At 45.5% G+C, this 27016-nt stretch overlaps 2 protein-coding genes, 1 non-coding gene and 1 pseudogene across 4 annotated transcripts in view; 2 read left to right on the forward strand and 2 right to left on the reverse strand.

Annotated features, from left to right (window-relative positions):
* Window positions 1–265: 265 nt before the first annotated feature.
* Window positions 266–13449, reverse strand: DNAJB13 (DnaJ heat shock protein family (Hsp40) member B13). Its single transcript, XM_042906824.1, has 8 exons — window positions 13211–13449; window positions 8266–8369; window positions 7075–7236; window positions 4467–4624; window positions 3344–3457; window positions 2105–2218; window positions 1174–1250; window positions 266–593 (listed from the first exon to the last, which is right to left on the reverse strand). Exons 1-8 carry the CDS (start codon window positions 13276–13278, stop codon window positions 440–442), a joined length of 951 nt encoding a protein of 316 aa, XP_042762758.1. The 5' UTR covers window positions 13279–13449; the 3' UTR covers window positions 266–439.
* A 3850-nt stretch (window positions 13450–17299) lies between these two features.
* Window positions 17300–17372, forward strand: TRNAK-CUU. Its single transcript has one exon. It is a non-coding gene; the product is annotated as a tRNA-Lys (tRNA).
* Window positions 17373–22363: 4991 nt separating this feature from the next.
* Window positions 22364–27016, reverse strand: part of PAAF1 (proteasomal ATPase associated factor 1) — a 33692-nt gene continuing 29039 nt past the window's right edge. Inside the window, exon 12 of one of the 2 annotated variants that reach the window (XM_042906816.1) lies at window positions 22364–22861. In XM_042906816.1, coding sequence (XP_042762750.1) covers window positions 22784–22861 — 78 coding nt within the window. In that variant the 3' untranslated portion in view covers window positions 22364–22783. The remainder of the gene's footprint in view (window positions 22862–27016) is intronic. The other variant, XM_042906818.1, reaches the window with a different exon arrangement.
* Window positions 23607–24433, forward strand: LOC122200219 (annotated as a pseudogene).

Here is a 27016-nt window from a genome sequence, read left to right on the forward strand (position 1 = left end):
TATGACCATATCACATTCTAGAGACTGCCCCTGCTAAAGACTTTGTGTCATGAGAAATCATAGCAGGGTGGGGACCCACAGAGGTCACTCAGGTCTGCCCCACTCTATCAAGGGGAGCACACAGGCTCCGAACCTTCAGGGACCTGGCCACACTTACAAAATCTGGACAGGAACCCAGGTTCTAGGCTTTCTGGGCCATGCCCCTCCCCCTGTTCCACAAGAAGCAATATATGAGGCTCCTCTCCCTCCAACACAGTCTCCTGGGTGCAGTTGGAAGATAGGAAATCTTTATTGTGTCAGTTTAAAAACCCCAGGCTGTCCCATCCTCATGTCACATCTGTGCAGTGGGCTGGCTCACCTGCACATCCTGGGACAGGAATGGGATAAGGCCCAGCTGGCCTTCTCCTCCCCTCCTCTGCTCCAGCCCTCAGCTCACCAGTTATGTCAGCAATGCCTGGCGCAGCATCTGCTTCTTTTGGGGTGTGAGGCGGGTGGGGAACTGGATGTCGAAGAAGATGAAGAGATCCCCTTTCTTAGTGGGGTCCTCAGGCAGTGGCATCCCCTCACCTGGCACCTTCTTGAAGTACTTGGGACTGAGACAGGGGAGGATGAAAGAAGGGAAATGAGAGGGCCCCCCAACACTGCTCTCTGACAGATCCCATGCTGCCCATGCTCACACAACCTCAGGCTTGAGGCAGTCAGTCCAGCTTCCACCAGGTGGCTCTTCTCAGCCAGAATTGTGTGGCAGGAGAGAGAAGACAAGCTTATTCAGACAGCCTGCCCCCTGATAACCATTTACACTGGGGGTTCCAGGAATAGAGGTTCCAGCCTAGGTTGGGGTCGGGGGTGGTGCTGGACTGCTGAGTAAAGCTTCCCATACAGAGGCCCTTTCCTGTAAAGGACTTGAGGGATACAACTCAGAACACTAATGAGACGTTCGGGAGGAGGAAGGCAACAAAGGTCGCCTCTGCAATCTTTGGACTCTGTAGCGGCCTCGTGCAAGTTAGAAAAAGGCACTCCATTTACCAGGTGAATGCAGCTTGGCCAGAGTTAGGGCTGGATTTCAGTCCTTGCTGGTGAGGACTGAACTGCCCCAGGCTGACCTGTCTGGCACTACCCTCTAAGGCCCAGGCCAGCCCTTCTGCCTACTGGGACCCACGCAGATGCACTCACTGGATAATGTCGTTGATGGGGATGTTGAGCAGACGATCATCCAAGGTCTTCACCTCCACGGTGCAGCAGGTCAGAGCCTAGGGACGTTAGGGCCACAGGTGGGAGTAGGAGAGGTAACCATGGCCATTCTGTTTAGAAGGCATTTTATGAGCTTATTCAGTGCCAGGCCCTGAGCCTGGCCTCAAGCAGACAAAAGGATGTTCAGGGACTAATGGGAGCGAGCCAGGCATCTGCCTGCCCTTAGGAGTTCACGGTCTGGTAGGAAAGACTGATGATGATAGAGGGAAGTAAAGGGGTCTTCAGGAGCCAAGGAGAGGCCCCCAAACCACTGTGGAGTGGGACAGGAGGACTACACAGTGGTGGTAGCAGTTGATGAGGGTGAAGAGGATCCTGCCAGTCAGACAAGGTGGATATAGAGCATTCCACACAGACGGCCCAGCACAAACAAGAGAATGGAGGTGGGAAAATGCTCCCAATGGACAGGGGCACAGTGGTTGGAGTGCAGGGGATGAGATCAGCAGAGGCAGAGTGTGGAGGGCCTTAAACACCATGTGAAGATGCTCCGACAGGCGTGTGGCACAGTCAGATGAGCGTGGGGATGGGAAAGGAGGCAGGAAGGCCACCAAAGGAGCTGCTGTGCAGACCCAGGTGCTCAGACTCTGACTCTGGGAATGAACGGAAGGGGACTAGGTGGTAGAATTGACAGAGTAACTGCCCACAGGTAGGGTGGGGGAGGGGAGGCAAAGTCTAGGCTGGTGCTGTTCCTTGTTTGGATTGTAAGGACATGGAGGGGCCCTGAAGACAGCCACAAAGATTCTATGGGCACTCCTCACGTTCTGAAGGCCTGCGCCATAGGCACTGGGGGGAGTGCAGAGTGAGGCCTGCTTGCTCACTCTCATCTGCCCACTTCCCCTCCACTTTGCCCACTCACCTTGCCCAAGGGAATGGGATTCACAAAAAGGAGGTTGTCGTTCTCCCTGCGGAAGCGAGGGTGTAGCTTCTCCTTTACAATGAAGATGATGTCGGCTGGGATAATGTTGGGGCCCTGGGCAGAGGAGGCAAGGGGTGACAAGGACTAATTGGCTGTGTGATATTGGCTAAGTTCCTGACTCTACTGGTCTCCATGTCTTTTTCTGAACAATGAAGAGATTGAACTAGGTTTTCTGGAAGGACCTTTTCAGTTTGGTTTCATAGCCCCTCCTCTGAGAAGCCTACTCCAATGAATCCAGCGCCACACACACCCCCCCCCCCCCCATTACTTCTCCTCTATGGAGCATGCCCAACAGGGTTCACTCAGATGGAGAGGGACAGAAGCTTCCTCAGGGGGTGGGTAAAATGCTGAGCTGCAAGTTTTGAAAACAACTTCTTACACACCTCTGTCCTGACAAGCTTCTGCTAAGGTCTCTTAAGGGGGCAGAGGAACCTAACTAGTCCCTACCAGTAAGAAGCTCCCAGTCTAGTGGGGGGAACAGACACACCGTCCTCAGCATGCTCAGGACTGTGGTAAAAGGAACCCAGAGGCAGGAGATTAGAGAGGCCCTGAGCCAGGTGGAGAGGTCAGGGGAGGCTGCCCAGAGCCCAGAGCATTAGAGCTGGGTCCTGAAGGGGTGTTTTGGAAGTAGATGTTTCACAGGTGAGAAAGGGAGCAAGAAGTATGGGCAGAGGAATTAATCTCTCTTGGCTCTGAAAATGCCATCACTCTGCCTCTTCTCAGACCTAAGGATACAGCATGCCTTGAACAATAATTTTATATTTTTATTTAAATAAGTAATTATCATGAAGATATTAAACAGTGTTAAAATTATTATTAATAAGTGGTTTCTGAATACCTCCTATAGTTGGGCTTTATTCAAGAAGCACTGAAGAAAATCAGGAAGAGCTCTTGTGCTCTTGCCCTGGCCAAATCCCTTCCCTCTCTGGGCCTCAGTTTCCTACTCTGCAAAATGGGGGAAAGCCCTGGGCTATCCACTCACAGAGGTGTTGTGAGGCTCTGTCCCTGGTAAGGGACTTTGGGGATCATTTCACCGACTCTGCAGACTGGTCTCCCTACTAGGCTGGGGTCACGGGGCAGAGGAAAGCATTGCCTCCTTCCCCCTCAGTCTTTCCACCACATGAGCAAGCTTGGGTGACTGACACTAGGACTGACCCTAGTCAGTTCCCTCCTTCTCACCTGGTCCCCTTCCTTCTCAAAGGTGATCCGTGTGCCCTGCCTCCAACCAGGTTTCACATCAATTGTGAGAATCTTGTCCTTGATGGTAGAGGAGTACCCATCCTCATTCAGCACCTGCAGCCAGATGGAAGAAGGGAGGTTTGCTCCAGATTTCCCAGCTGGCCTTTTAACACGAGAAAGATGCCAAGGGGGTGTTGTGCTCAGATGCAATCTTCTAGCAACAGGGAGAAGCTGCCCTGAGCCATCCCCATTCTCACCCCATTTACTGGAACCAAGAACTTATGATTTTAGGATGATGTCATTGGGCTAGGGCCTGAGATGCCAAGCAGTCACCATTAGTTGACCAAGCCCCCAACTCCAGGCCTAGACCACGTAGCCCTGGCCACTAACAGATGCATGGTGAACACATACTCAGTTCCTCTCTCCCAACCCAGTGGCTCTGGCCCTGAGGGGCTGACAGGTTTCTTAATCATGAAGGGAGAAAGACCACAGAGGTCAACATATCTGAGCATTCCCTATTATGTCATCCAACCATTCCCCAATCACATGCCCAGATGAGTGCCATCTGTGCCACAGCTGGCATCTCCTCTGCTGGGCAAAGGTGTGAGGAGGCTTTGCTCATGTGTCTAGCATAGGGCTGAGCCATAGGACAGGGTCAACCCAAGGACTAGACTCTGGGCCACTAAAAGTCTTCAATCAAACCCCTTGGGGACCGTCCCCCAGTGCACCCTCCATCCCCACACTGTTTCTTCTTACTCCTGAGGCATACACACTGATGAAGCCCTGGGGGTATGGTCTGGTAATACCCAGAGGGCAGAATTCACAAGGGACTGACTCCTCCCATTCGGGATCCGGCTTCCCACAGGGATGGGGCTGATATGAGAAGGGAAAGACCCTTCTGCAGAGGGGATTCCTGCACTGGGAAAGAATCAGGCTAATACCCTCAATTGTCCCTTCCAAATTTCAGATTCTAGAATTCTATGATCCTAGATCTTCAATTCTGAGATTTCATGATTCTATCAGAGGCCATACCTGAGGTCTCCAGTGAGGGCATGGAGGAGGTAACTCAGAGGATTGGAGGGCATAGGTAGTGGCCCCCAGTAGGAGCAAGCCAAGTACTCACCCTTCGGGAGATCTTAATTTTCTTGGTGCAGCCAAAGAATAAGTCCTCCAGAGATAGGTAGAGGTCTCGTTCGATTGGGGGGTCCTGTTTCTTGACCCCTCGGCCTCGGAGACCCCCAAAGTTCAAATCTACCTCACTTCCTTCTACATCAAAAAACTCTGCAGGAGGAGAGGAGAGGAGAGTAGAGGAGAGGAGAGGAGAGGAGAGGGGAGGGGAGGGGAGAGGAGGGGACGGGAGGGGACGGGAGGGAAGAGGAGGGGAGGAGAGGAGAGAAGTAAGAGAGATTGTGTCAGGGACTTGGAAACACAGACACCCCTCCACACATACCTCTTCAGTCCCCAAGTGTAATACTCAGCATCCCATTCCTACTTTGCATACTCAGACTGTTAGGCCAGGCCAAAAAGTTGTCCTAAATTGCAGATCCAATGGTTATCATTGCTTGCCACTTCCCACTGCTTCATCATCCGGTTTATATTCCCCCACTTTCCTGACTCCCTTCCCCCTCAATTTGGGGAAACACTCCTCAAAGCTGGCTGCCTCAGGATGGAGAGGAGTGCCCTCTGGTGGCAGCTCCTGGTATGCCAGAAATGACTCCCGCTGTTATCTTGCTGGGGGGACGGTAATATCATTCCAGTCCTTCCTACCCTTCCCCGCACTCCACTCTCCCTCACTGTCCAGCCCAGCACAACACCTCTAGAGACCACATACTCAAGTTTCTGTGAAGTCAATAGCTGATACGGGAGTAGGGAAGGGGGTGGTTCCTAATAAATTTGAGAGTTCATCAGCATACCCCCAAACTCTTTTTCCCTCAATTTCTTTTTTCCCTGCCCAGCTCTACACCCATAAGTGCTCTTGCTGCCCTGCCCTTCCATCCCAGTGCAAACAGCCTTTGTCTCTTGAAGTGCTATGGAGTCGTTTGGTTTCAGTTTTTCTGTCTGTGAGATGGGGTAATAATGCCTGATCTGCCTTTTTCCATTAGGATTAAATAACAAGATGATGAAGAAAAGTGGAAACTTGCTGAGAGCTTACTATGCATCAGGTGCTGGTTTCAGTTCTTCACACTATTGTCTTATTGGACAGAGAGGCCAAAGAAAAGGCTCACAGTCCCGCAGCTCATCTGAACACAGGACAATCTGACTATGAGAACCTCTGCCCTTAACCACTATGCTTATTGCTACGTGTGAAAACCTTTGTAAACTTTGTAGAGTCAGGGGTCGCTATCATAATTAAGGTTTTTTTTCTTGTACTCTGCCTCTTATGGTTAGGGCCATGAATGAACTTCCCAGGCTAGAATGGTATAATAACTTTAGGTGGGGGAGGGCAGGGCAGCATCACACTAAACCCCTCTATGAAATAGTAACTAATCAAGAGGCCTGTAAGTGACCTGGTCCCCTCTCGTATCACTGAATCCATTTCTTCACCCAGCACCTGTGCTGTGTCAGGTTGTAGACACCCCAACAGCCAGGTCATAGGAAGGTCTAGTCCCTCGGTCCTGCAGGCAGACAGGACACAAGAATCCCCTGGGTGAAGTCCTGTAGCAGTATAGTTTTGGGCACTGCCTGAGGGTCCCCAAAGCCTGTAAGTGATGTCCCTAGAAGCTCTGGCTTGGTTCCTCTGAGCTGCCTCTTTTTCATGCACCTGTCCATCGTTATGGCATTTTTCAGTCTGCAAAGCCCATTTTCATAAACATTGTCTCATTTGCTAGTGACGTGTGAGGAATGGACTATTACAGCCACTTAACAGTAAGGAAGTTGAGGTTTCAGAGCAGTGAAGAGATTTGCCCAGAATCACACAGCTCATAAGAGGCAGTGCATGGATTTGAAACAGGCCTGACTCTAAGTCCCTTGCGTTTTACAGTCACACATGGAGTTTATCAACTCAGCTTCTTCTGGCAGACAGGTGAAGGAAATGCACAGGGGAGAGGTCTCTGAGGGGGAGAGACAGTGGGCTGTGGCCCACTTCTTATTAACATGCAGAAAAAGGAAGAGAGAACTTTTGAAATGCAGAACGGCTATAGTACAGCCAGGGGAAGGGGCTGCAGGGGGTCAGGCAGTGAAAATCTAGACTCTCTGAGTTGCATAACTAGAGCCAGGAAGACAGGTCTGAAGGTTAATTGCCCTTGCAAGATGACTGTGAGCCTCAGGAATCAACTCTTGGTCAGTTTGTCTGGGACCTGGGATTATCCACCCATCCATCCATATACTCACCTAACACACACCTGTACAGTGAAACCTAATGCAGCTATTAAAATGAGTAAAGTAGATCTGTTATGTAATATAGTATGAGATAATCTCCAAGGCATACTGAGTGAAAGAAATCAGTGTGCACAATATGGTCCCATTCCCTTCATAAGATAAAAGGCTTAGGTAAAGATAAATATATGCTCATAAATGCATAGAAATTTTCTGGAAGGATACATAAACGGTTAACAGTAAGTGGCTGCTTCTGGAGAAGGAATAAAGGCTGAAATTTATTTCTTTAATAATTTCTTTTTTACCATGCATTATATATATTTTTAAAGTAAACAAAACAAAAGGATTCAAAGAAAAGCATCTTTTACAGCTACATCCTTTCCCAATAAAGCAAGTGGGTAGGTGGGGCCTCTTACCACCAAAGGGGTTGTCTCCTCCGAAGAACTCATGGAAAACCTTATCAGGGTTGCCGTGGAAGACGTAACCAGTGGTCCATGGGGTCTGGGATCCAAACTCCAGAGGAATCCCGCCCTTTAGGCCCTCCTCTCCAAACTTGTCATAGATGCCTCTCTTCACAGCTGTGGACACGTGTCACCTTGATGAGGGGGCTGGCATTAGGGACTAAGATAGCTGCGGGCTGGGAAGCAGGTGGATACAGGGTAGAGGGGAAGGGGCAAACCCAACCTTATTTCTAAAGTCTGGCACTCTTTGGAGGGAGACCCTAAAAGTTAGGAGTTTAATTTCCCCGTGGGTGGATCTAGGTGTGATCCCATAGTGGGGAGGAGAATGGGGAAAGGTGGAGACCTGCTGGGTGGCAGGGGGAAGAGGATTGAAGGAGAGATCTAGAGACTGAGGGTGAGGCTATGGCCCTAGAATTTGGCTAAACTCATCATCGTACCTACTGTTTTATTTGGGGTAAATAGAATCGTAGCACCTTGAAATTCTACAATCTAAGAATTCTAGAGCTGCCAAATTCTAGAGCTTTCAAAGCCTAGAGTCTAAGGACTCTAAAGTCTTGAAAACTCGGGACTGGGGAAACCTTAGTGATCTGGCTATTCTTCTGCACAGCATCTGTGATTACAGTCTCCAGAACAAGCCCTCAGGGATGCACGCTTGCAGGTGGTACCCCGGGGCAGAGGTGGTGGTGGGGGAATCACTTTCTACACTCTTTTGGTTTCAGGAGATTCTTGAATTACCAGCCTCTCTCTGACCCTTGATAGACATGCCTTCCATGGAAAGGTGGCACTGGAGCTACTTGGTAATCTGGGAAGAGTAACTGGGGATGCCTGCCTCAGCCTCTTTCTTCCCTTGGCAGCAAGCATCTCACTGTGTGCACCCCTGCAGGGGACAGGTGGGGTGTGGAGTGTGGGAGACCTGCCCAGGTCCTGCTCTACTGACACTGGCTGAGCAGATCATCTTAATCCGGGGGCTCTCCACGCTGCATCAACCTTAGTTTGTGACTATGGAGAGAGGCAGTTCATGCTGTTTTCTTTCTTTCTAAGTTTGCTCAGGCTCTAGGCAGGGAAGAGGAATGCTTTACTACCCAGAGGCTTAAGGAATGGTCTCGAAATAGAGGTGGGGCAGAGGAGATGGGTGGAATCACTCACGGTCGCTCAGCACATCATAGGCCTCTGCTATTTGCCTGAATGTCTCCGCTGAGGATGGCTCACTGGACTTCAGCGGGTGGTTCCTAAGGGCCAGTTTCCGGTACCTAGAGGAGGGAGGATTCATACAAGTCATAGCATTTGACATGGGCCTGAGGCGCAGACCATGGTTCAGAGCTGGCTCTGCTGTTCACTGCTTTGATGTTGCCAGCTATAAAATCAGGGCTGTGGTGGCCAGGGTGGTGCATTGCACAGATGCCCTTGAACAGAACCCAGTGGGTAGAAAGTGTAGCTGCCCGCCCTGGGTGTCTGTGCTGAGGCTACATTTCCCCAAGCTGCCCCAACCAGTGCCTAAGCGTGGTGGGGATATTGGTGCTGGCGCGTCCCCCTAGGACACAGGACCCCCCCCCAATGCACAACCTCTGCTTCAGGACGCCCATCTATCAGCCCAGCTACTTTTTTCCAGACCACTCTGCAGCTCTCTCCATCCAGCCATTTCTTCCTGCTCCCCTTTCACAGGTATCAGACCGGCACTGGGGTTTGAAGGTGCCGCCTGCATGCTCTTGGTCCCCCTTCACCCTCACACGTTTCCCCCCATACATTTCTCGCACATCTAATCCTGCCGTGATATCTGAACTTACACACAGGCTTCTTGGGAAGATCAGGTAAAATAAGGTGTCAAAGGGCCTGGTACAGAGAGGCACTGGCACACGTCAGGTCCCTTTACCATCTCTCACTTCTGTGCTCATTCGTTTCCCTGCTTCTGTATTACCCAATCCCACCACTCAGTGATGCGATGCCTATAGTGTCTGAGAATCTGTATCATCAGTGTTCTGAGAGGAAAGAGCTGGCATGAACTGGGTGATTTGTGCAGAGTTTAATAAAGGACCACTCACCAAAGTGTAGGAGGTAAGGAGGATAACCATGCTGGACAGTGCTGTAGCCGAAGGCCAGGAGCCCTGAGTCACCCTGGTTACCCCTGAGCCTATAGGAGTGGGAAGGGAGAAATCCCACAGGAGTGTGTGTGGACGGGGCCCTTGGCAGGAGCTGTCATCTTCAGCTAAGGGATACCCAACCTGAAGTGCTCTCAGAGGAAGGGAGCTGGGAATAAATACCCCAGCCCCACTCTCCTCTTTGCCAATCACCTGCTGTGGGCTCTCTTTAGCTTTCATTTAGGAAGTCTGAGGGCCAGGGCGTCTATTGATGTGGTTCAGATGGGCCAGCTTCCAGTGCAGAGAACAGGGTGCAGAAAGGCGGGGAGGGGGTCTGAAAGAGCCAAAGGAGGGCATCAGCACAGCCCCCTGAGTGGCTCAGTACAAATCGGACCCCACATACCCTCCACTGGGTCAAAGTGCACTTCCTCTGCCCTGCTCACACCCTGCATGCTGGTGACCCCTCCCGCTGTTTCTCTTCTCACTCCACACACTATCTGTGCACAAGCTCGTCTATCCCAAGGCTTTGAGCATCACTCACTGACCACTCCCAAATTTCTATCTGAAACCAGGCCACTAAGCTCCAGACCTTGGCATCCAGCTTCCATCTTGGTATCTGCTCTCCAGTGTCCCACAGGCCCCACAAACTCAATGAACCCAGACAGAAACACATTTTTGTTCCTTAAGTTTTTGCCCATTTGCCCAGGCAATGAAGCCAAAATGCTGAGCATTATCAACTCCCAAGTTCTTCATCCCCTCCATTCCCAGCCCACCTGTCACCAGGGCATTTCAGTTTTTCTTTCTCCCCAGTGTTCTCTTCCTGCCCCCTCATCCCTAGGACTATTACAGAACCATGGCTTCCTGTTTCAGTGTTCTCCTTCTCCAGGCCTTTCCGTGTGCTGCCACCAGACTGATTTGTCTTTTTTTTTTTTTAATAATTTTTTTTAACGTTTATTTATTTTTGAGACAGAGAGAGACAAAGCATGAATGGGGGAGGGGCAGAGAGAGAGGGAGACACAGAATCGGAAGCAGCCTCCAGGCTCCGAGCCATCAGCCCAGAGCCCAACGCGGGGCTCGAACTCATGGACCGCGAGATCGTGACCTGAGCTGAAGTCGGACGCCCAACCAACCGACTGAGCCACCCAGGCGCCCCTGATTTGTCTTTTTTATTTTTATTTTTATTTTTAAAAATTTTTTTTTTTAACGTTTATTTATTTTTGAGACAGAGAGAGACAGAGCATGAACGGGGGAGGGTCAGAGAGAGGGAGACACAGAATCTGAAACAGGCTCCAGGCTCTGAGCTGTTAGCACAGAGCCCGACGCGGGGCTCGAACTCACGGAGTGTGAGATCATGACCTGAGCCGAAGTCGGCCGCTTAACCGACTGAGCCACCCAGGCGCCCCTGATTTGTCTTTTTTAATCTGATGCTTCTAAAATGCCCCCTGGCCAAGTCACTCCACTGCCCAAATCCCTCCACTGGTTTCCCTTTGCCTTCAGCATAAAATCTGTATCTCTAAGATTCAAGCCTCTGCTTCTTTCTCTGGCCTTCTCACTCACAGCTCTCCCTCCCCACTCCCATGGCCTCTCTTGCCCTTCTGGCCAGGCTCCAAACTCCCTACAATGCATTGCTCAGGTCTTTGACATTCTACTCCCATCCCTTGTAACACCCACCACTCTCCAGACCCTCCCTCCCATCTCCCCCTGGCACATTTTCATTCATCTTTCAACAATCAGCTCAGGGCTCAACTCTTCCAGGATGCCCTCCCTGACTGCAGTCTCCATTCTAGGTTAGACTCCCCTTCCCGAGTCCCCAGTGCCTTTGATCCCTAAACTTAGCACTTGGCACTCCAGTTGTTTGTTGACTGGTTTGTCTCTCCCACTAGCCTGGGTTCCTTGAGTTGCTGTGTCTACTTCTACTGCATTGAGCAGCAGTGAGGAAATGAATGACATGAACTAACTGTCCCACAAGGCAGCCCATCTCACCGTGGGACCGCTCTGACTTTTAAGCAACATCTCATCTTAGTGAGTGAGATCTGCTGTCCTATGACTCTGAAGGTTCTTATTCGGCCCCTGGAGGCCTTAAAGAGATTATCTACATTGTCTACTTTCAGAAACTTAAAGACAATTGTCATCACTTCCCTGAGACACTGAAACCAGCCCTCTCAGTTACAAAGGTCAAACAAAGTCAGGTATGGGGAGAATTCCAAGTAAGTTCTATCAATAAGGAAAGGTAAGTAGGTTTGAGAAGAGCCTTATTTTTCAGATAAACTTGAGTAGTTTCTGTGGAGTTTTTTGTCTCATTTTTTTAGTGAGAGAGAGAGAGAGAGTGTGTGTGTGTGTTGGGGGGGGGGTGCAGTGGCAGAGGCAGAAAATCTTAAGCAGGCTCCCCACCTAGTGCAGAGACCAACAGGGGGTTTGATCCCATGACCCTGAGATCATGACCAAGCCGAAATCAAGAGTTGGATGCTCAACTGAGCCAACCAGGCGCCCCTAAACTTGAGTGGTTTTAAGATTTGCCCTGCAGTTCCCTCACTCTGTTTCCCTGAGTGGGCAAGATGGAGTGGAGTCACAGCTTGGATGCAGCAGGGTAGGCTTAATGAGAGCTACTGAGAAGGTTAATAGCTAGGCAATTAGGAATCATTGTGGTGCTTCTATTCATTATATACATTTAGCATTTAAAAAAAAATTTTATGTGAATTTATTTTTGAGAGAGAGTGTGACAGAGTGCAAGCAGGGGAGGAGCAGAGAGAGAGGGAGACACAGAATCTGAAGCAGGCTTCAGGCTCTGAGCTGTCAGCACAGAGCCCGATGTGGGGCTCCAACTAATGAACCGTGAGATAATGACTTGAGCTGAATGAAGTTGGATGCTTAACCAACTAAGCCACCCAGGTGCCCCAGCATTTTTGTTTTGTTTTGTTTTGTCAAAATCTAGTTACTCCCATATAGGAGACTGTGTTATACATGACTCATCTCTTAGAGTTGTTACAAGAGAGAAGGGTTAAGAACTATTGTTTGAAACAGGGGTGCCTGGGTGGCTCAGTTGCTTAAGCGTCTGACTTCTGCTCAGGTTATGATCTCGTGGTTCGTGAGTCAAGCCCTGCAGATCAAGACCCTGAGGTCTTGATCTCAGTGTTGTGAGTTCAAACCCTATGTTGGGCTCTGAGCTGGGCGTGAAGGCTACTTAAGAAGAAACCTACTTTGGGGTGCCGGGGTGGCTCAGTTGGTTGAGTATCCGACTTTGGCTTAGATCATGATCTCACGGTTCATGAGTTGAAGCCCCACATGGGGCTTGCTGCTGTCGGCACTGAGCCTGCTTCTCAGGTCCTCTGTTCCCCTCTCTCCTGCTTCTCTCTTTCTCTCTCAAAAATAAACAAACATTTTTAAAAAAAGCTTACTTTGGGGTGCCTGAGTGGCCCAGTAGGTTAAGTGTCCAACTCTTGGTTTCAACTCTTGCAGTGTTTCCAGTTTGAGCCCCACATTGGGCTCCGTGCTGACAGTGCAAAAGCATGCTTGGGATTCTCATCTCCCTGTGTCTCTGTCCACCCCCACCCCCCGCCCACACCTCCCTCTCCCCCCACTAATGCTGTCTCTGTCTTTCTCAAAATAAATAAATAAACTTAAAAAAAAAAAAAGCCTACTTGAAAAAAAAAAAAAAAAAAAAACTCGTATGACAGCCAGAATAAAATTTGAAACACATCCATCTGGCCAGGTCACTCTCCTGTTCTTAATCCTTTGGTTCTGCAAAGGAAAAAGTTCAAATGCCTTCTTTGTCCCCATTTTTATTGCTAAGAAAACCAGGGTACCCAGGAAGGGAAACAGGGCATAGGGGGTTAAGGATGATGGATTGGGAACTCTGACTCAGGCCAAACCCAGGTTGTAGGTATGTATGCAAGAAGCAACAGAAGAACAAGGTTTATCTTGGCTGCACTTGGCTGTGCAAGAAGGCTCAGTTTGGAAAAGATAAAGGTGGGGCCTTCCCAGCACACCCCTAAAGCCTCACTCCCGTCCCAACTTACGCCTTCTTGATCTGGGCATCCTCTGAATTGCGAGTGATCTGAAGCACAGAGTAATAATCCTGACCCATGGCTGGCTTGCAAGGCAGTCAGTCCTTGTTTAATCCTGACTCCAGCAGGGCTGTTAGTCTGCATTCTTTGGTTGCTCCTGACAACCGCACAGGGGCACTCTGGGAGTTGTATTCCTTCCTGCCCAAGCAGACATCACCTCTGCCTCACAGAACAGCCAATCGAAGAACTGGAAAAACGGTTGATCCTGTGACCCTGACAAAGGTCATTCAACTCAGAAACTCTCAAGAGTTTTTAAGAAAGTAGCAATTAGTTTTAATTAAAAGTTTTCAGAACAGGGGCGCCTGGGTGGCTCAGTCGGTTGGGCGGCCGACTTCGGCTCAGGTCATGATCTTGCGGTCTGTGAGTTCTAGCCCCGCGTCGGGCTCTGTGCTTGACAGCTCAGAGCCTGGAGCCTGCTTCGTATTCTGTGTCTCCCTCTCTCTGACCCTCCCCTGTTCATGCTCTGTCTCTCCCTGTCTCAAAACTAAATAAACGTTAAAAAAAAAAAAATTAAAAAAAAAAAAAGAAAAAGAAAAAAAGTTTTCAGAACAAATGCATTTGCTGATTTAAAAAAAAAAATTTTTTTTTAACATTTATTTATTTTTAGGACAGAGAGAGACAGAGCATGAATGGGGAAGGGGCAGAGAGAGAGGGAGACACAGAATCGGAAGCAGGCTCCAGGATCTGAGCCATCAGCCCAGAGCCCGACGCGGGGCTCGAACTCACGGACCGCGAGATCGCCACCGGAGCTGAAGTCGGACGCTTAACCGACTGAGCCACCCAGGCGCCCCGCATTTGCTGATTTTTAAAAAATAAATTTTAAATTTTAGAATAGTTTTAGATTATCAAAAAAGTTGGGAAGACAGTATAGAATTCCCATATACCCCATACCCAATTTCCTGTATTATTAATAGCTTACTTGAGTATGGTATGTTTATCATAAATAATAATACATCAGGGTTTGGGTTTTTTTTTTAATTCAATTTGGTGACATTTTATTTATCTATTATTAAATTTTTAATTACAGTATAGTTAACATACGTTATACTAGTTTCAGGTGTACAATACAGTGATTCACCGATTCCATACATCCCCCAGTGCTCATCACAAGTACACTACTTAATCCCCTTACCTATTTCACCCATCTACCTACCACCTCCTCTCTGATAACAATCAGTTTCTTCTCTATAGTTAAGAGTCTGTTATGGACCCTGGGCTCAGTTGGTTAAGTGCCTGACTTCGGCTCAGATCATGATCTCCTGGTTTGTGGGTTCAAGCACTGCATTGGGCTCTGTGCTGACATGACAACTTGGAGCCTGTTTTGGATTCTGTGATCCCTTCTGTCTCTGCCTCCTGCCAGCTCTATCTCAAAAATAAACATTAAAAAAATTTTTTTTAATAAAAAAAATATTTAAAAAAAAAAGTCTGTTTCTTGGTTTGTCGCTTTTTCCTTTGTTCATTTGTTTCTTAAATTCCGTACGAGTGAAATCATACAGTATTTGTCTTTGACTTATTTTGCTTAGCATTATATGCTCTAGTTCCATCCATGTTGTTGCAAATGACAAGATTTTGTTCTTTTTATGGCTGAATAATATTCCATTGTATATATATGCCACCTCTTCTTTATTCATTTATTTACAATGGGCACTTGGGCTGCTTCCATAATTTGCCTATTGTAAATGAAGTTGCTAAAAACATAGGGGTGCATGTATACTTTTGAATTCGTGTTTTTGTATATTTTTGATAGATACCCAGTAGTGCAATTATTGGGATTGTAAGGGAGTTATATTTTTAACTTTTTGAGCAACCTCCAAACTGTTTTCCACAGTGGCTGCACCAGTTTGCACTCCCACCACAGAGCAAAAGTGTTCCTTTTCCTCCACATCCTGGCCAATACTTATTTCTTGTGTTTTTTATTTTAGTTATTCTGACAGATATAAGGTGATATCTCATTGTAGTTTTGATTTGCATTTCCCTGATGATAAATGACACTGAACCATCTCTTCATGTGTCTGTTGGCCATCTGAATGTCTTCTTTGGAGAAATGTCCATGTCTTCTGCCCAATTTTAATTGGATTATTTGGGGGGGGGGTTGACTTGTATCATTCTTTATATATTTCAGATACTGTCCCTTTATCAAATACCTCATTTGAAAATATCTTCTCCCATTTAGTAGGTTGCCTTTTAGTTTTGTTGTTTCTTTTGGTTACAATGTTTATAATGAAAGTCCATACTTTATTCACATTTCCTAGTTTTCAACCTTATGTCTTTTTTTCTGTTCCAGGATCCCACCCAGGATACCACGTTACATTTAGCTGTCATGTTTCTTTAGGCTCCTCCTGGCTAAAACTGTTTCTCAAACTTTTCTTGTATTTTGATGACTTTGATAGTTTAAGGAGTACTGCACAGGTATTTTGTACAAAGTCTCTTAATGGGATTTGTTTGATTTTTTTCTTATTCTTTTTTTCTTTTTTTAAGTTTATTTATTTTGAGAGAGAGGGAAAGAGAGAGACAGTGCAAGTGGGGGAGGGGCAGAGAGAAAGGGAGAGAGAACCCCAAGCAGGCTCCACACTGTCAGCATGGAGCCCGATGCAGGGCTCAAACCCACAAACCATTAGATCATGACCTGAGCTGAAACCAAGAGTTGGATGCTTGACTAAGCCACCCGGGCGCCCTAATTTGATATTTTTCTTATGATTAGACTGAGGCTGGGGGCTTCTGAAAGGAAGACCACAGAAGTGAAGTGCCATTCTCATCCCATCATATCAAAGGTACCTACTATCAACATGACATCACTGGTCATGCTGACCTTCATCTGCTAAGGTAGTATATATCTGGTTTCTCTCCACTGTAAAGTTACTTTTGTTTGCTCCTTTCTGGATTGTACTCCTTGGAAGGAAGTCATTTCACAGTCTGCCCTTAAAGATTGGGGAATTCTGCTCTAGAGGAGGAGAAAAGGAAGGGATATAGTGTGTCACTGGCCTAGGGAAAGACCACTGGAACAATCGTCCAGCTACAAACCCATGCATATATGAAAACTTTATACATAACACAGCAATCAATACAGATTGGTGCAGAAAACAAAAGGACTGTTAAATAAGTGGTTATGGGACAGTAGGATATCTAAAAGGAAAAAATGATACTACCTTATACCATATACCAAAAAAAAAAAAAAAGGTGGATTAAAGATTTAAGAGTGAAATGAACTCTTAGAAGAAAGTATAGGTGAAGATCTTTATGACCCGTACAGAGAGTATTTCTTAAACTAGACACAAAAAGCATAACCAAAAAGGAAAAGATTGCTAGGTTCTACCCCACTAAGAAAAATGGTAAAAAGACAAGCTCCAAAGTGAAAGGGATTTGTACTTTATATTTTCTTTTATTTTCGATTTTTAAAAAATGTTTATTTATTTTTGAGAGAGGGGGGCAGAGGGGCAGGGGGAGAGGGAGACAGAGAATCTGAAGTGGGCTCTGTGCTGACAGCAGAGAGCTGGATGCAGGGCTAGAACTCATGAACTGTGAGATCACAACCTGAGCCAAAGTCAGAAGCTTAACCAACTAAGCAACCCAGATGCCCCTGTATTTTATATTTTAAACAAAGAAACATAAAAGAAAACCTGAAAAGTCACACACACAAAAAGCCCCAAAAGAAAAATGGGCAAAAGGCATAAATAGGCATTTTACAATGAAAAACAAATAGCCAGGAAATATAAAAAGATGGTCAAACAAAAAATGCAAATTAAAGTTCACAATGAGATGCTATTTCACATCTATACTGGCAAACATTTAAAAACTTGACCTCAGGGGCGCCTGGGTGGCTCGGTTGGTTAAGCATCCGATTTCGGCTCAGGTCATGATCTCGTGGTCCGTGAGTTCGAGCCCCGCGTCGGGCTCTGTGCTGACAGCTCAGAGCCTGGAGCCTGTTTCAGATTCTGTGTCTCCCTCTCTCTATGCCCCTCCCCTGTTCATGCTCTGTCTCTCTCTGTCTCAAAATAAATAAACGTTAAAAAAAAAATTTTTTTTTAAAAAGACCTCAGTGGTGCCTGGCTGGCTCAGTGGGTAGAGCATGTGACTCTTGATCTCAGGGTTGTGAGTTCAAGCCCCATGTTGGGCATAGAGCCTAACTGAAATGAAATGAAATGAAATGAAATGAAATGAAATGAAATGAAATGAAATGAAATAAAAATACACACACACACACACACACACACACACACACACACACACACGTACCTTAAAAGAAAATTGAGGGGTGCCTGGGTGGCTCAGTTGGTTAAGTATCAGACTTTGGCTCAGGTCATGATCTCAAGGTTCACAGTTCACGAGTTTTAATGTTTAAATAAACATTAAAAAAATTTAAAAAAAGAGGAAATTTAAAAGAAAATTGAAATAAAATAAAAACTTGACATCAAGAATTGGTGAGTATGTAAAACAAAAAGGAACTCTCAGACACTGCTATTTTGTCAGTGTAAATTAGAATAACCACATCAGAAAACTGTGACATTCCCTTGCAAAGTTGATGCGCACACCCAAATGTTCAGCATTAACAGTGAATACTATACAGCCTTTGTGCAAATAAGTCACACACACAAATACATACCGTTTGCATAAATGATGCCACTTATATAATGTTCAAAAACATGAAAAATATGTTGTTAGGAATACATGTAGCGATTGCTGTGCTGGAGCTGGTTGTAACAGCTTGGAACAAAGTGGCAAATGCTATCAGGGCTATTTTTTTCCTTCTGGTGAGCTAGTTAAATATTAACAAGTACATGCATAGTAGTGAGTAAGTAAAATAATAAATAAAAGCAAGAGAATACTAAACAGAGAGGGGCACACAGGGGCAACATTCCTTCAATAAAGAATATTCCTTTTTTTTTTTTTTTTAACATGTTTTAGTTATTTTTGAGAGAGAGAGAGAAAGAGAAACAAAGTATGAGCAGGGGAGGGGCAGAGAGAGAGAGGGAGACACAGAATGGGAAGCAGGCTCCAGGTTCTGAGCTGTCAGCACAGAGCCTGATTCGGGGCTCAAACTCATGAACCATATCATGACCTGAGCTGAAGACGGACACTTAACCAGCTGAGCCACCCAGGCGCCCCTTTAAACTGATTTCTTAGCCACAGTTGCCTCTTTGTAAAGTAAAAATATGGCATTATTTTTTATTTTTTGCATTTCTGAGCTTTCTTGTGGATTTTAATTTCCATTTATTTAACCACTGAAGTTGAGCATCTTTTCATGTGATTGGCCATATTTTACTCTTATTACCAGAAAAAAAGATGTTATTAAAAATTAAACCCAGAGGGTTGGGTGAGAACCTTGCTCAGCCTGGGACTGGCTGAGGTGAATGCAGGGAGTGACTCCATGTAAGGGGCACCAAGTGTGCAGGGGCTGGAGTGAAAGGGGAGGTGGTTTGTGTAGTTGTCAGATTGGTTACTCACAGAAGTATTGAGCAAATAAGTGAAATATTGAGGATTATGAGAGCCAAGTTTCTCACTTTTGGAGGAAGGAGGTATGTATGCAGACTAGAATAATCCCAGTGGAGTTGGACTGGAATTGGGAGACATCAATGTGAACTCATGAACTTTAGTGTATATCTAGAATGCTGGATGTAGAAATATAGACATATATGTACTGTCCACTGGTAGGGACTAGAAGCAATACCCCCAAAACAAAGAATATCCATATAGTGCCCAGACTTGATTTCCAAATCCATTCTCCACTAAAAAGAACTGAAGCCATCTAGACAAATGACTGATTCCAGGACTGGGGTGGGGAAGTATAAGATGAAGCTTGAATATCTTGTAGTATCAGAAAATATGGAAGTGCTAAAAGAAAGATAGAAACATGTCAAAAGGACATAGGATCCAGCTTGAAGGAGCTACCACTGGCTCAGCTGGGACAATTTAACCACCACAAGAAATCGTAGTAATAATGGATTATAATCCATAGAATAAAATATGAATCTATGTGTAGTCCACACTAATAGATCTATGATGAATGAGTGAATTAGTAATTAAATAAGTGGGGAAAAAAGGAAAGCTCTACTTTATAGTAGAAAGCAAATTATAAATGAAAAAGAATGATGAAATTATAAAATCACCTTTTGGCAATTGTAGTAGGAATAACTGGCTCAGACAGAAATCAACAAATGCTGAAACTAAATGATGCAAGTTGTAGGAGGAATAGGATATTTATAGTCTCAATGTAGCTCTCCACAAAATACTAACTTTGCCATGGACAAACCTGGTAGACACCATTTTAACCAACTGATTATAATAAAAAAGATGGACAAACCAAGTGTCGGCAGTATTGGCAAGGAAGTGGAGAAAATAAGAACCTGTATACACCACTGCTGAGAACGTAAAATGGTGCAGCCACTTGGAAAACAGGTGGCGGTCTTAAAATGCTAAACATAGAGTTACTATATCCTTGCAATTTTTCTGAAGGTGTGAAATTACTTCAAAGTGAAAAGTAAATTAGAAAAAAATGTATCCACAAAGAGACGTGTTCAAGAAAAAGAAACCTTTACGGGGTACCCGGGTGGCTCAGTTGGTTAAGCATCCAACTCTTGATCGCGGTTCAGGTCATGATTTCATGGTTTGTGGGACCAAGTCCAGCACTGGGCTCTGCATGGACAGTGCAGAGCCTGCTTGGGATTCTCTCTCTCCCTCTCTCTGTCCTTCCCCAATTGCACTGTCTCTCTCTCTCTCAAAGTAAATAAATAAAATTTTAAAAAAGAAAAAAGAAAAAGAAACCTTTACTTTGCAAGGCTATTGTGAAGACTGTGCCTGGCACCGAATATACGCTCGGTAGCTGATGCCACTGACAGCTTTCCAGATCTCAGAAAGAGGCACTTCTCACAATTAGTCACAAGGGGGCATCTGAAAGCCAGGAAACAAGATGGAGCTTCCCTGGGCCATCACAGCTGCAGAAGGGAGTTGTCCATCCTTCCTTACCCAGAATGCACTCTTCAACCCAAAAGGGAAAAAAAAAAAAAAAAAAAAGCTTTGTCTGCTGCATACTGGGGATATTCCATTCAGCGAAGACAAGGCTTTTGGCACCTGAGAGCTGGCCTCTGCTCTTTCTGTTTGAATCTGGATTTTAGGGCAGCTATCAAGGATCGCTACATCCATCACAACCAGGATATCAACTCTGGAGACCTATGAAAAGGGGCTTATGGATGTGATGGCAGTGGAAAAGAGTGAATCTTGGAACAGGAACTCAGACACACCTGCTATGTGAACTCAGCCATATCCTCCCTCATCCTGTCTTCTTCATCTGACTTCTTAGAGGTTCCCTTTGAACTTCTTTGGATCCAATGTTTCTGAGCTCCGGAACAGGTCCCTTTGGGTCTACCTGACCTTATCACAAATCACTCCTTAAATGAAACTGGTCTAGTCCCAGAGGTCTTGTGACCATGTGGTATAGTAGAAGGAGCACAGGCCTTGGAGACAGACCAAGCAAGGTCCAAAACAAGGGTTTGGTACTTAATTTTTCTTTATTTCTTTTTTTTAAATGTTTGTTTATTTTTGAGAGAGAGAGACAGAATGTGAGTGAGGAAGGGGCAGAGAGAGAGAGGGAGACAAAGAATCCAAAGCAGGCTCCAAGCTTCAAGCTGTCAGCACAGAGCCCAACGCAGGGCTTGAACTCAAGAACTGTGAGATCATGACCTGAGCTGAAGTTGGACACTTAACTGACTGAGCCACCCAGGTGCCCCAGTACTTAATTTCTTGACTCTCAGTTTCCTTGTCTATAAAAAAAAAAAAAATACCATTTCCTTTTTAAGAGTGTTATGAGGATTAAATATATAAATATAGTCCCCAAAATAGAGTAGATACCCAATTATACTCAACAAATAACAGTATTTTATCTTCACAATTTAGGCATACACAACAGGTAGAAAAAAATGGATTTAAAGATAAAACATGTTCAAGTTCCTGTTCTCTATGACTCTTGGCAAATCAATTCATCGGAGTTTCACTACCTTCATGTCATAGTGAAGTTATAAAGATTACATGCTGTGAGCCATACTATTATTCCAGCCAGGAATTGGCTTTTTCCCCTTAAATAAATCCAGATCTTAGCCTACACTGCCCAGCTCAAGTGTCTCTCTTTTTTTTTTTTTAATTTTTTTTAACATTTATTGATTTTTGAGACAGAGAGAGACAGAGCATGAACGGGGGAGGGTCAGAGAGAGGGAGACACAGAATCGGAAACAGGCTCCAGGCTCCGAGCTGTCAGCACAGAGCCCGACGCGGGGCTCGAATTCACGGACCGCGAGATTATGACCTGAGCCAAAGTCGGCCGCTTAACCGACTGAGCCACCCAGGCGCCCCAAGTGTCTAATTTCTAAAGCGTAAATGATAAGGTATTCATACTCTGGAAAGTGTTAAAAAGTACAAAGGTCTAAATGTACTAAGTTAAAAAGAACTCAGAGATTCTAAGTGAAAATAAAACATGGAATATATACATTATGACTCCATTTTTATATTTAGGAAAAAAATAAAAAGAGGTGACCATGTTATACCCTTGCTTAAAACTTTTCCATGGGCTTCTCGTGAACCAAATGAAATTAAAGCTTCTTACCTGGCACTCAAGCCCTTTCAATCTGGGTCCTGTCAACCTCTGCAGCCTCATCTCCTAAAGACCAGCCTCACCATCCTACGAGCACCGTGTTCCAGCTATGCCTAAAGTGCCCTTCACTATCTCTTCCTCTACGTTCCAAACTTTAGCATGCATCAGAATCACCTGGCTGGCTCTACCCACAGAATTTCTGATTTAGGGCCGAGGTGGGGCTTAGGAATTTCTATTTCTAACATACTTCCAGATGATACGGATGCAGCTGTTCCAGGGACCACACTTGGACAGCCACTGCCTTTACAATGATAGGATTCAACTTTTATCACCTGTATTTGGGATGATCAACCATGTCAGTTTGCCTAGGACTGAAAGTCACATGTAGCAGAAAATCCCTGCCCAAACTGAGACAGTTTCCCTACCTGTGTAAGAATCTTTCCCAGATTGCTGCTTATAGGATATTTACTGCTAACAAGCAGTCTTTCTCTATGGCCAGGTCCACAGGAAGTGCCCAAGACAGGTACTCAATCAACTTGAATGACTCTCTACTGGAGAAAGAATATTTAACCAAGTTTTTCAAATTCAGACTCCTTCAAACACATTCTCTTTATTTCCTTCAGAGAACAGGCTTTAGTCCTCTGGTCACTGTAAACAATTAACACAAATGGTGTTAAGAGCAAACTGTAAGCATCCATACCCTTGCCCTGTGTTGTTGGGGGTGAGTTTATATATGGAGCATATGTGAGCTTCTTACTTAGTTCACAGTTGGTTTTATCATGGAATGATATTCCATATTCCATGGGCCAATGTAGCTGACTTTCTGTGACTTCCCAAGGGTGCCCAAGACAATAAAGGTCCATGGTCCTTGAGAAGGACTAATGATTATTCTCTTTGTCAACTAGGGCCAATCGTTTTCATTAACTGGGACTCCTCTTTCCAAGGAGTCAGAGGTCAGAGAGCTGATAGCGTCGCACAAGACCATCTCGACAGCATGTGTAGATCTGCTTCTCCCATGTGGCTACCTGGAACACAAGAGTTCACAGCTCAGAAGAAGCCTGGGATTCTTCCATTTCAAAAACAAAGAACCCTGGGGCACCTGGGTGGCTCAGTCGGTTGAGCATCCGACCTCGGCTCGGGTCATGATCTCGCAGTTCGTGAGTTTGAGCCCCGCGTCGGGCTCTGTGCTAACAGCTCAAAACCTGGGGCCTGCTTCGGATTCTGTGTCTCCCTCTCTCTGACCCTTCCACGCTTGTGCTCTGTCTCTCTCAAAGATAAATAAACGTTTAAAAAAAATTTTTTTTAAACTTATTAAAAAATAAAGAGCCCTGTCATTGACCCCCTTTAGTACAAGTGAGTCTAAGAAGCTCTACCAACTCCAAAGACAAGAGGAGAATTATATCCATGATAGGTATTTTAAAAATAGCTGGTGAAGGTTCAGGGTACTTATGACTACAGAACAGAGAAATGAATTATCCAAGTAGAGAGCAAACCTATTAGTGTGGTACATATTTGAGGGCAGAGGGTCTGTACCTGGGAAAGGAGATGATCCATAGGTGGGCCAGGGTATCCCTGAACCTTGTACAACTATATTCAAAGAAGTTCTCAATATGTGTCTGAGGAGGAGTGAGGCACTGCTGGGGCTGTGCAGTGGTACTGGGGGCTATGGTGAGTACCGCTCAGGCTGTGCAGCTCCCAGTGGGGAGGCTCGGCTGCCCCTGCCACCTCGCTTGGTGTGCGCATGGTGCCAGTAGGCTGCCGGCACCACGGATGGGCCAGTGCAGCATCATCTCCTCCAAGATTTCGGAGCTGCTCATCCTCCTCCAGGACTGGTGTTTCTCAGCCTCATCTTCAGGCAGAGCTGGCATTTTGCGCTATGTGGAAGCCCATGTCTTCATCACTTATGATGACTCTGACCACTACTTTGCAGATGTATATCCTCTCTTCCCTGCTGCAGTGATCACAGCTGTGGAGCCCGACTTTTCATTTTTGGGCTGATTGGCTGCTGTGCCACAATCTAGGAAAGCTGCTGCAGACTTGCCATGTCTGTCATCATCCTACTCTTGGTTTTTGTCATAGCAGTTGTAGCAGTTTCGGGATACGATTACAGAGCTAAGGTGGAAAGTGAGGTTGATCACAGCATTCAGTGGAACCCTACAATGGAACCAACCAATCATACTGGAGAAATAGAGACTGGTACAAATAAACCAAAAGACAGCCAGCAGCTATAACGGCAGGTTGGCCCACTCCTCCAACCTCCATGCTGAGGGATGTGAGGCTCCTGCTGTGAAAAAGCTGCAAGAAATCATGGTGCATGTTATCTGGGCAGTGCTGGCACTTCCAGCGATTCAGCTGTTAGGCAGGCTGTGTGCACGCATCATATTGTGCAGGAGTAGAGATCTGGCTTATGAGGTCCTCGTCACTGGTGGAATTATGCACAGCAGAAATCGCAAGCCTGAGCTTTTAGTCTTATTTTTCGGATTTGGAAGGTGAATCAAGCAGGTCTACTGCTGTTGGCCTCCTGTGTTCATTTAGTTAAACCACACGTAACACAGGTGTTGGGACACAGAAGCTTGGTTCTTCGTATGCCGACCTATGACTTTCTTTTCCCTTGTTCTATCTGACTCTCCACGTTCTTACATTTAAGGTTTTAAAAAATTTGTTTATCTTGAGAGAGAGAGAGCATGTTGGCACACGTGCCTGTAAGCAGGGGAGGGGCAGAGAGAGAGAGGAGAGAGAGAATCCCAAGCAGACTCTGAGCTGACAGCATGGAGCCCCAAGTGGGGCTCAATCCCACAAACAATGAGATCATGACCTGAGCTGAAATCAAGAGTTGGATGATTGGGGCGCCTGGGTGGCTCAGTTGGTTAAGCATCCAAATTTGGCTCAGGACATGATCTCAGGTTTGTGAGCCTGAGCCCCGCATTAGGTGAGCTGGAGCCCCACTTCAGGCTCTGCACTCTCACTCTCTCTCTCTCTCTCTCTGCCCCCTCATGGGTTCTCTCTCTCTTCCTCTATCTCTGCCCCTTGCTCACTCATGGTCTCTCGCTCAAAAATAACAAAATATATAAAATAAAATAGACACTTAACTGTCTGAGCCACCCAGGTGCCCCCCACATCCCTAAGTTTTTAAGTACAACACTGAAGGTTCTAATTTCAGAATCATTTGTGAGCTGAACAGTATGGGAAAATTAAAGGAGGACCTGGGCCTTATGTATTTTTTAGAAAGAAAGAGAATGTGAGTGGGAGAGGGGCAGATGGGAAGAGAGAGAAATCTTAAGCAAGCTCCACACTCTGCATGGAGCCCGATGCAGGGCTCAATCCCACGACCTGAGCCAAAATCAAGAGTCAGATGTTCAACTGACTAAGCCACCCAGGTGCCCCCAGCGTCCTTTTAAAACAACATATATTGTAGTCCAATAAAACAGCAACTGTACAAAATGGCTAAACTAGATTTTAGAATCATACAGTGTGTATCTTGGTTCATCTTCAAAATCAGACTAAGCTTTGAAACCAGTGTTTATTAATGAAAACTGGCCTTATAGGAGGAGCATAACATATGTGCTCTTTTAAAACAACGTGTGTGTCTTTTTTGTTGTATAACTGAGTCCACTCATCATAAATCTAAACTCATTAGGATTAATGTACCCATGCAGACTAGCAAAATAGTTCGTAGATGGGATCTCAGTTGTAAATAGAAAAATATAATCCAAGATGTATCACCCTTCAAAAAAAAAAGAAGCCTGAAACTCAAAGGTCAAGAACCACTAATTTAGTGGAAATAGCAAGAATTCTGGAGGGAACTTAATCTCAGATTTGCAGATCCATAGCTACAGGACCTAAGGCAACTTTTCAACTACTCTGAATCTCACTTTTCTCACTTGTATGGTATGTTAAATCACAATATAGAACACTACATAGAAATTTTTAAATATGAAGCAGATCTAGGGGCGCTTGGGAGGCCCAGCTGGCCAAATGTCCAACTTCAGCCCAGGTCATGATCTTACATTTCATGAGTTTGAGCCCCGCATTGGGCTCTGTGCTGACAGCTCAGAGCCTGGAGCCTGCTTTGGATTCTGTGTCTCCCTCTCTCTCCGCCCCCATTCTGCTCATGCTCTGTTTCTCTCTCAAAAATAAATAATAAAACATTAAAAAAAAAAAATGAAGTGGATCTATACGCACTTATCTGAAAAGAGCTCCAAGATGTTAAGTAAAAAAAAAAGTTACAGAACAATACATATAGAATGATCCCAATTATGTACAAACTAAAAATAAAACTGTATTATTATTTTTTTTTTTAATTTTTTTTTTCAACGTTTTTTATTTATTTTTGGGACAGAGAGAGACAGAGCATGAACGGGGGAGGGGCAGAGAGAGAGGGAGACACAGAATCGGAAACAGGCTCCAGGCTCCGAGCCATCAGCCCAGAGCCTGACGCGGGGCTCGAACTCACAGACCGGGAGATCGTGACCTGGCTGAAGTCGGACGCTTAACCGACTGCACCACCCAGGCGCCCCAAAAACTGTATTATTTACATAAATACATAAACACAAGATGTAAGTACAGATTGTCCAAAAATAGTCTGAAAGATACATGCCGAACTATTAATGCTACTTACTTCTGGAAAGAAGAGCGAAAACTAAAAAGTTCTTATAAGGGACTTTTAAGTCTGTATAATTTTGTACTGTTTGAACTTTTACAGGTATGTATTAACTGTATAAAAACAAGAGAAATCATAATACCTATACTTTAAGAATAATAGCAACAAAACAAGATGATACACGTAAAACATCCAAACATCCAGCAGAATGTCTGGTCAATAGATATTTCCCCTTTTGTTTTTCTCTTTCCGCTCTAATCAAATGAGTGAACTTTATTATTTCTTTAAAAAACAATTTTTTTAACGTTTATTTATTATTGAGAAACAGAGAGAGACAGAGCATGAGCATGGGAGGGGCAGAGAGAGGAGGAAACACAGAATCCAAAGCAGGCTCCAGGCTCTGAGCTGTCAGCACAGAGCCTGACATGGGGCTCCAACTCACAAAATGCAACATCATGACCTTAGCCGAAGTCAGACACTTAACCAACTGAGTCGCCCAGGTGCCCCTCAAATGAGTGAACTTTAAATAATAATAATGACAGTTAATATTTATAGATGTAAAACCACTTCTGACTCAAAA

Source organism: Panthera leo, chromosome D1 (assembly GCF_018350215.1).
Source record: "Panthera leo isolate Ple1 chromosome D1, P.leo_Ple1_pat1.1, whole genome shotgun sequence".
Classification (NCBI taxonomy): domain Eukaryota; kingdom Metazoa; phylum Chordata; class Mammalia; order Carnivora; family Felidae; genus Panthera; species Panthera leo.

Coding starts and splice junctions, on each gene's coding strand:
- DNAJB13 (XM_042906824.1), bottom strand. CDS start 13,278: ATGGGTCAGGATTATTACTCTGTGCTTCAGATCACTCGCAATTCAGAG. Junction 8,370..13,210: donor GATGCCCAGATCAAGAAGGC/GTAAGTTGGGAC, acceptor TCCCTCCTCTAG/GTACCGGAAACTGGCCCTTA. Junction 1,251..2,104: donor ATCCCATTCCCTTGGGCAAG/GTGAGTGGGCAA, acceptor TAACGTCCCTAG/GCTCTGACCTGCTGCACCGT.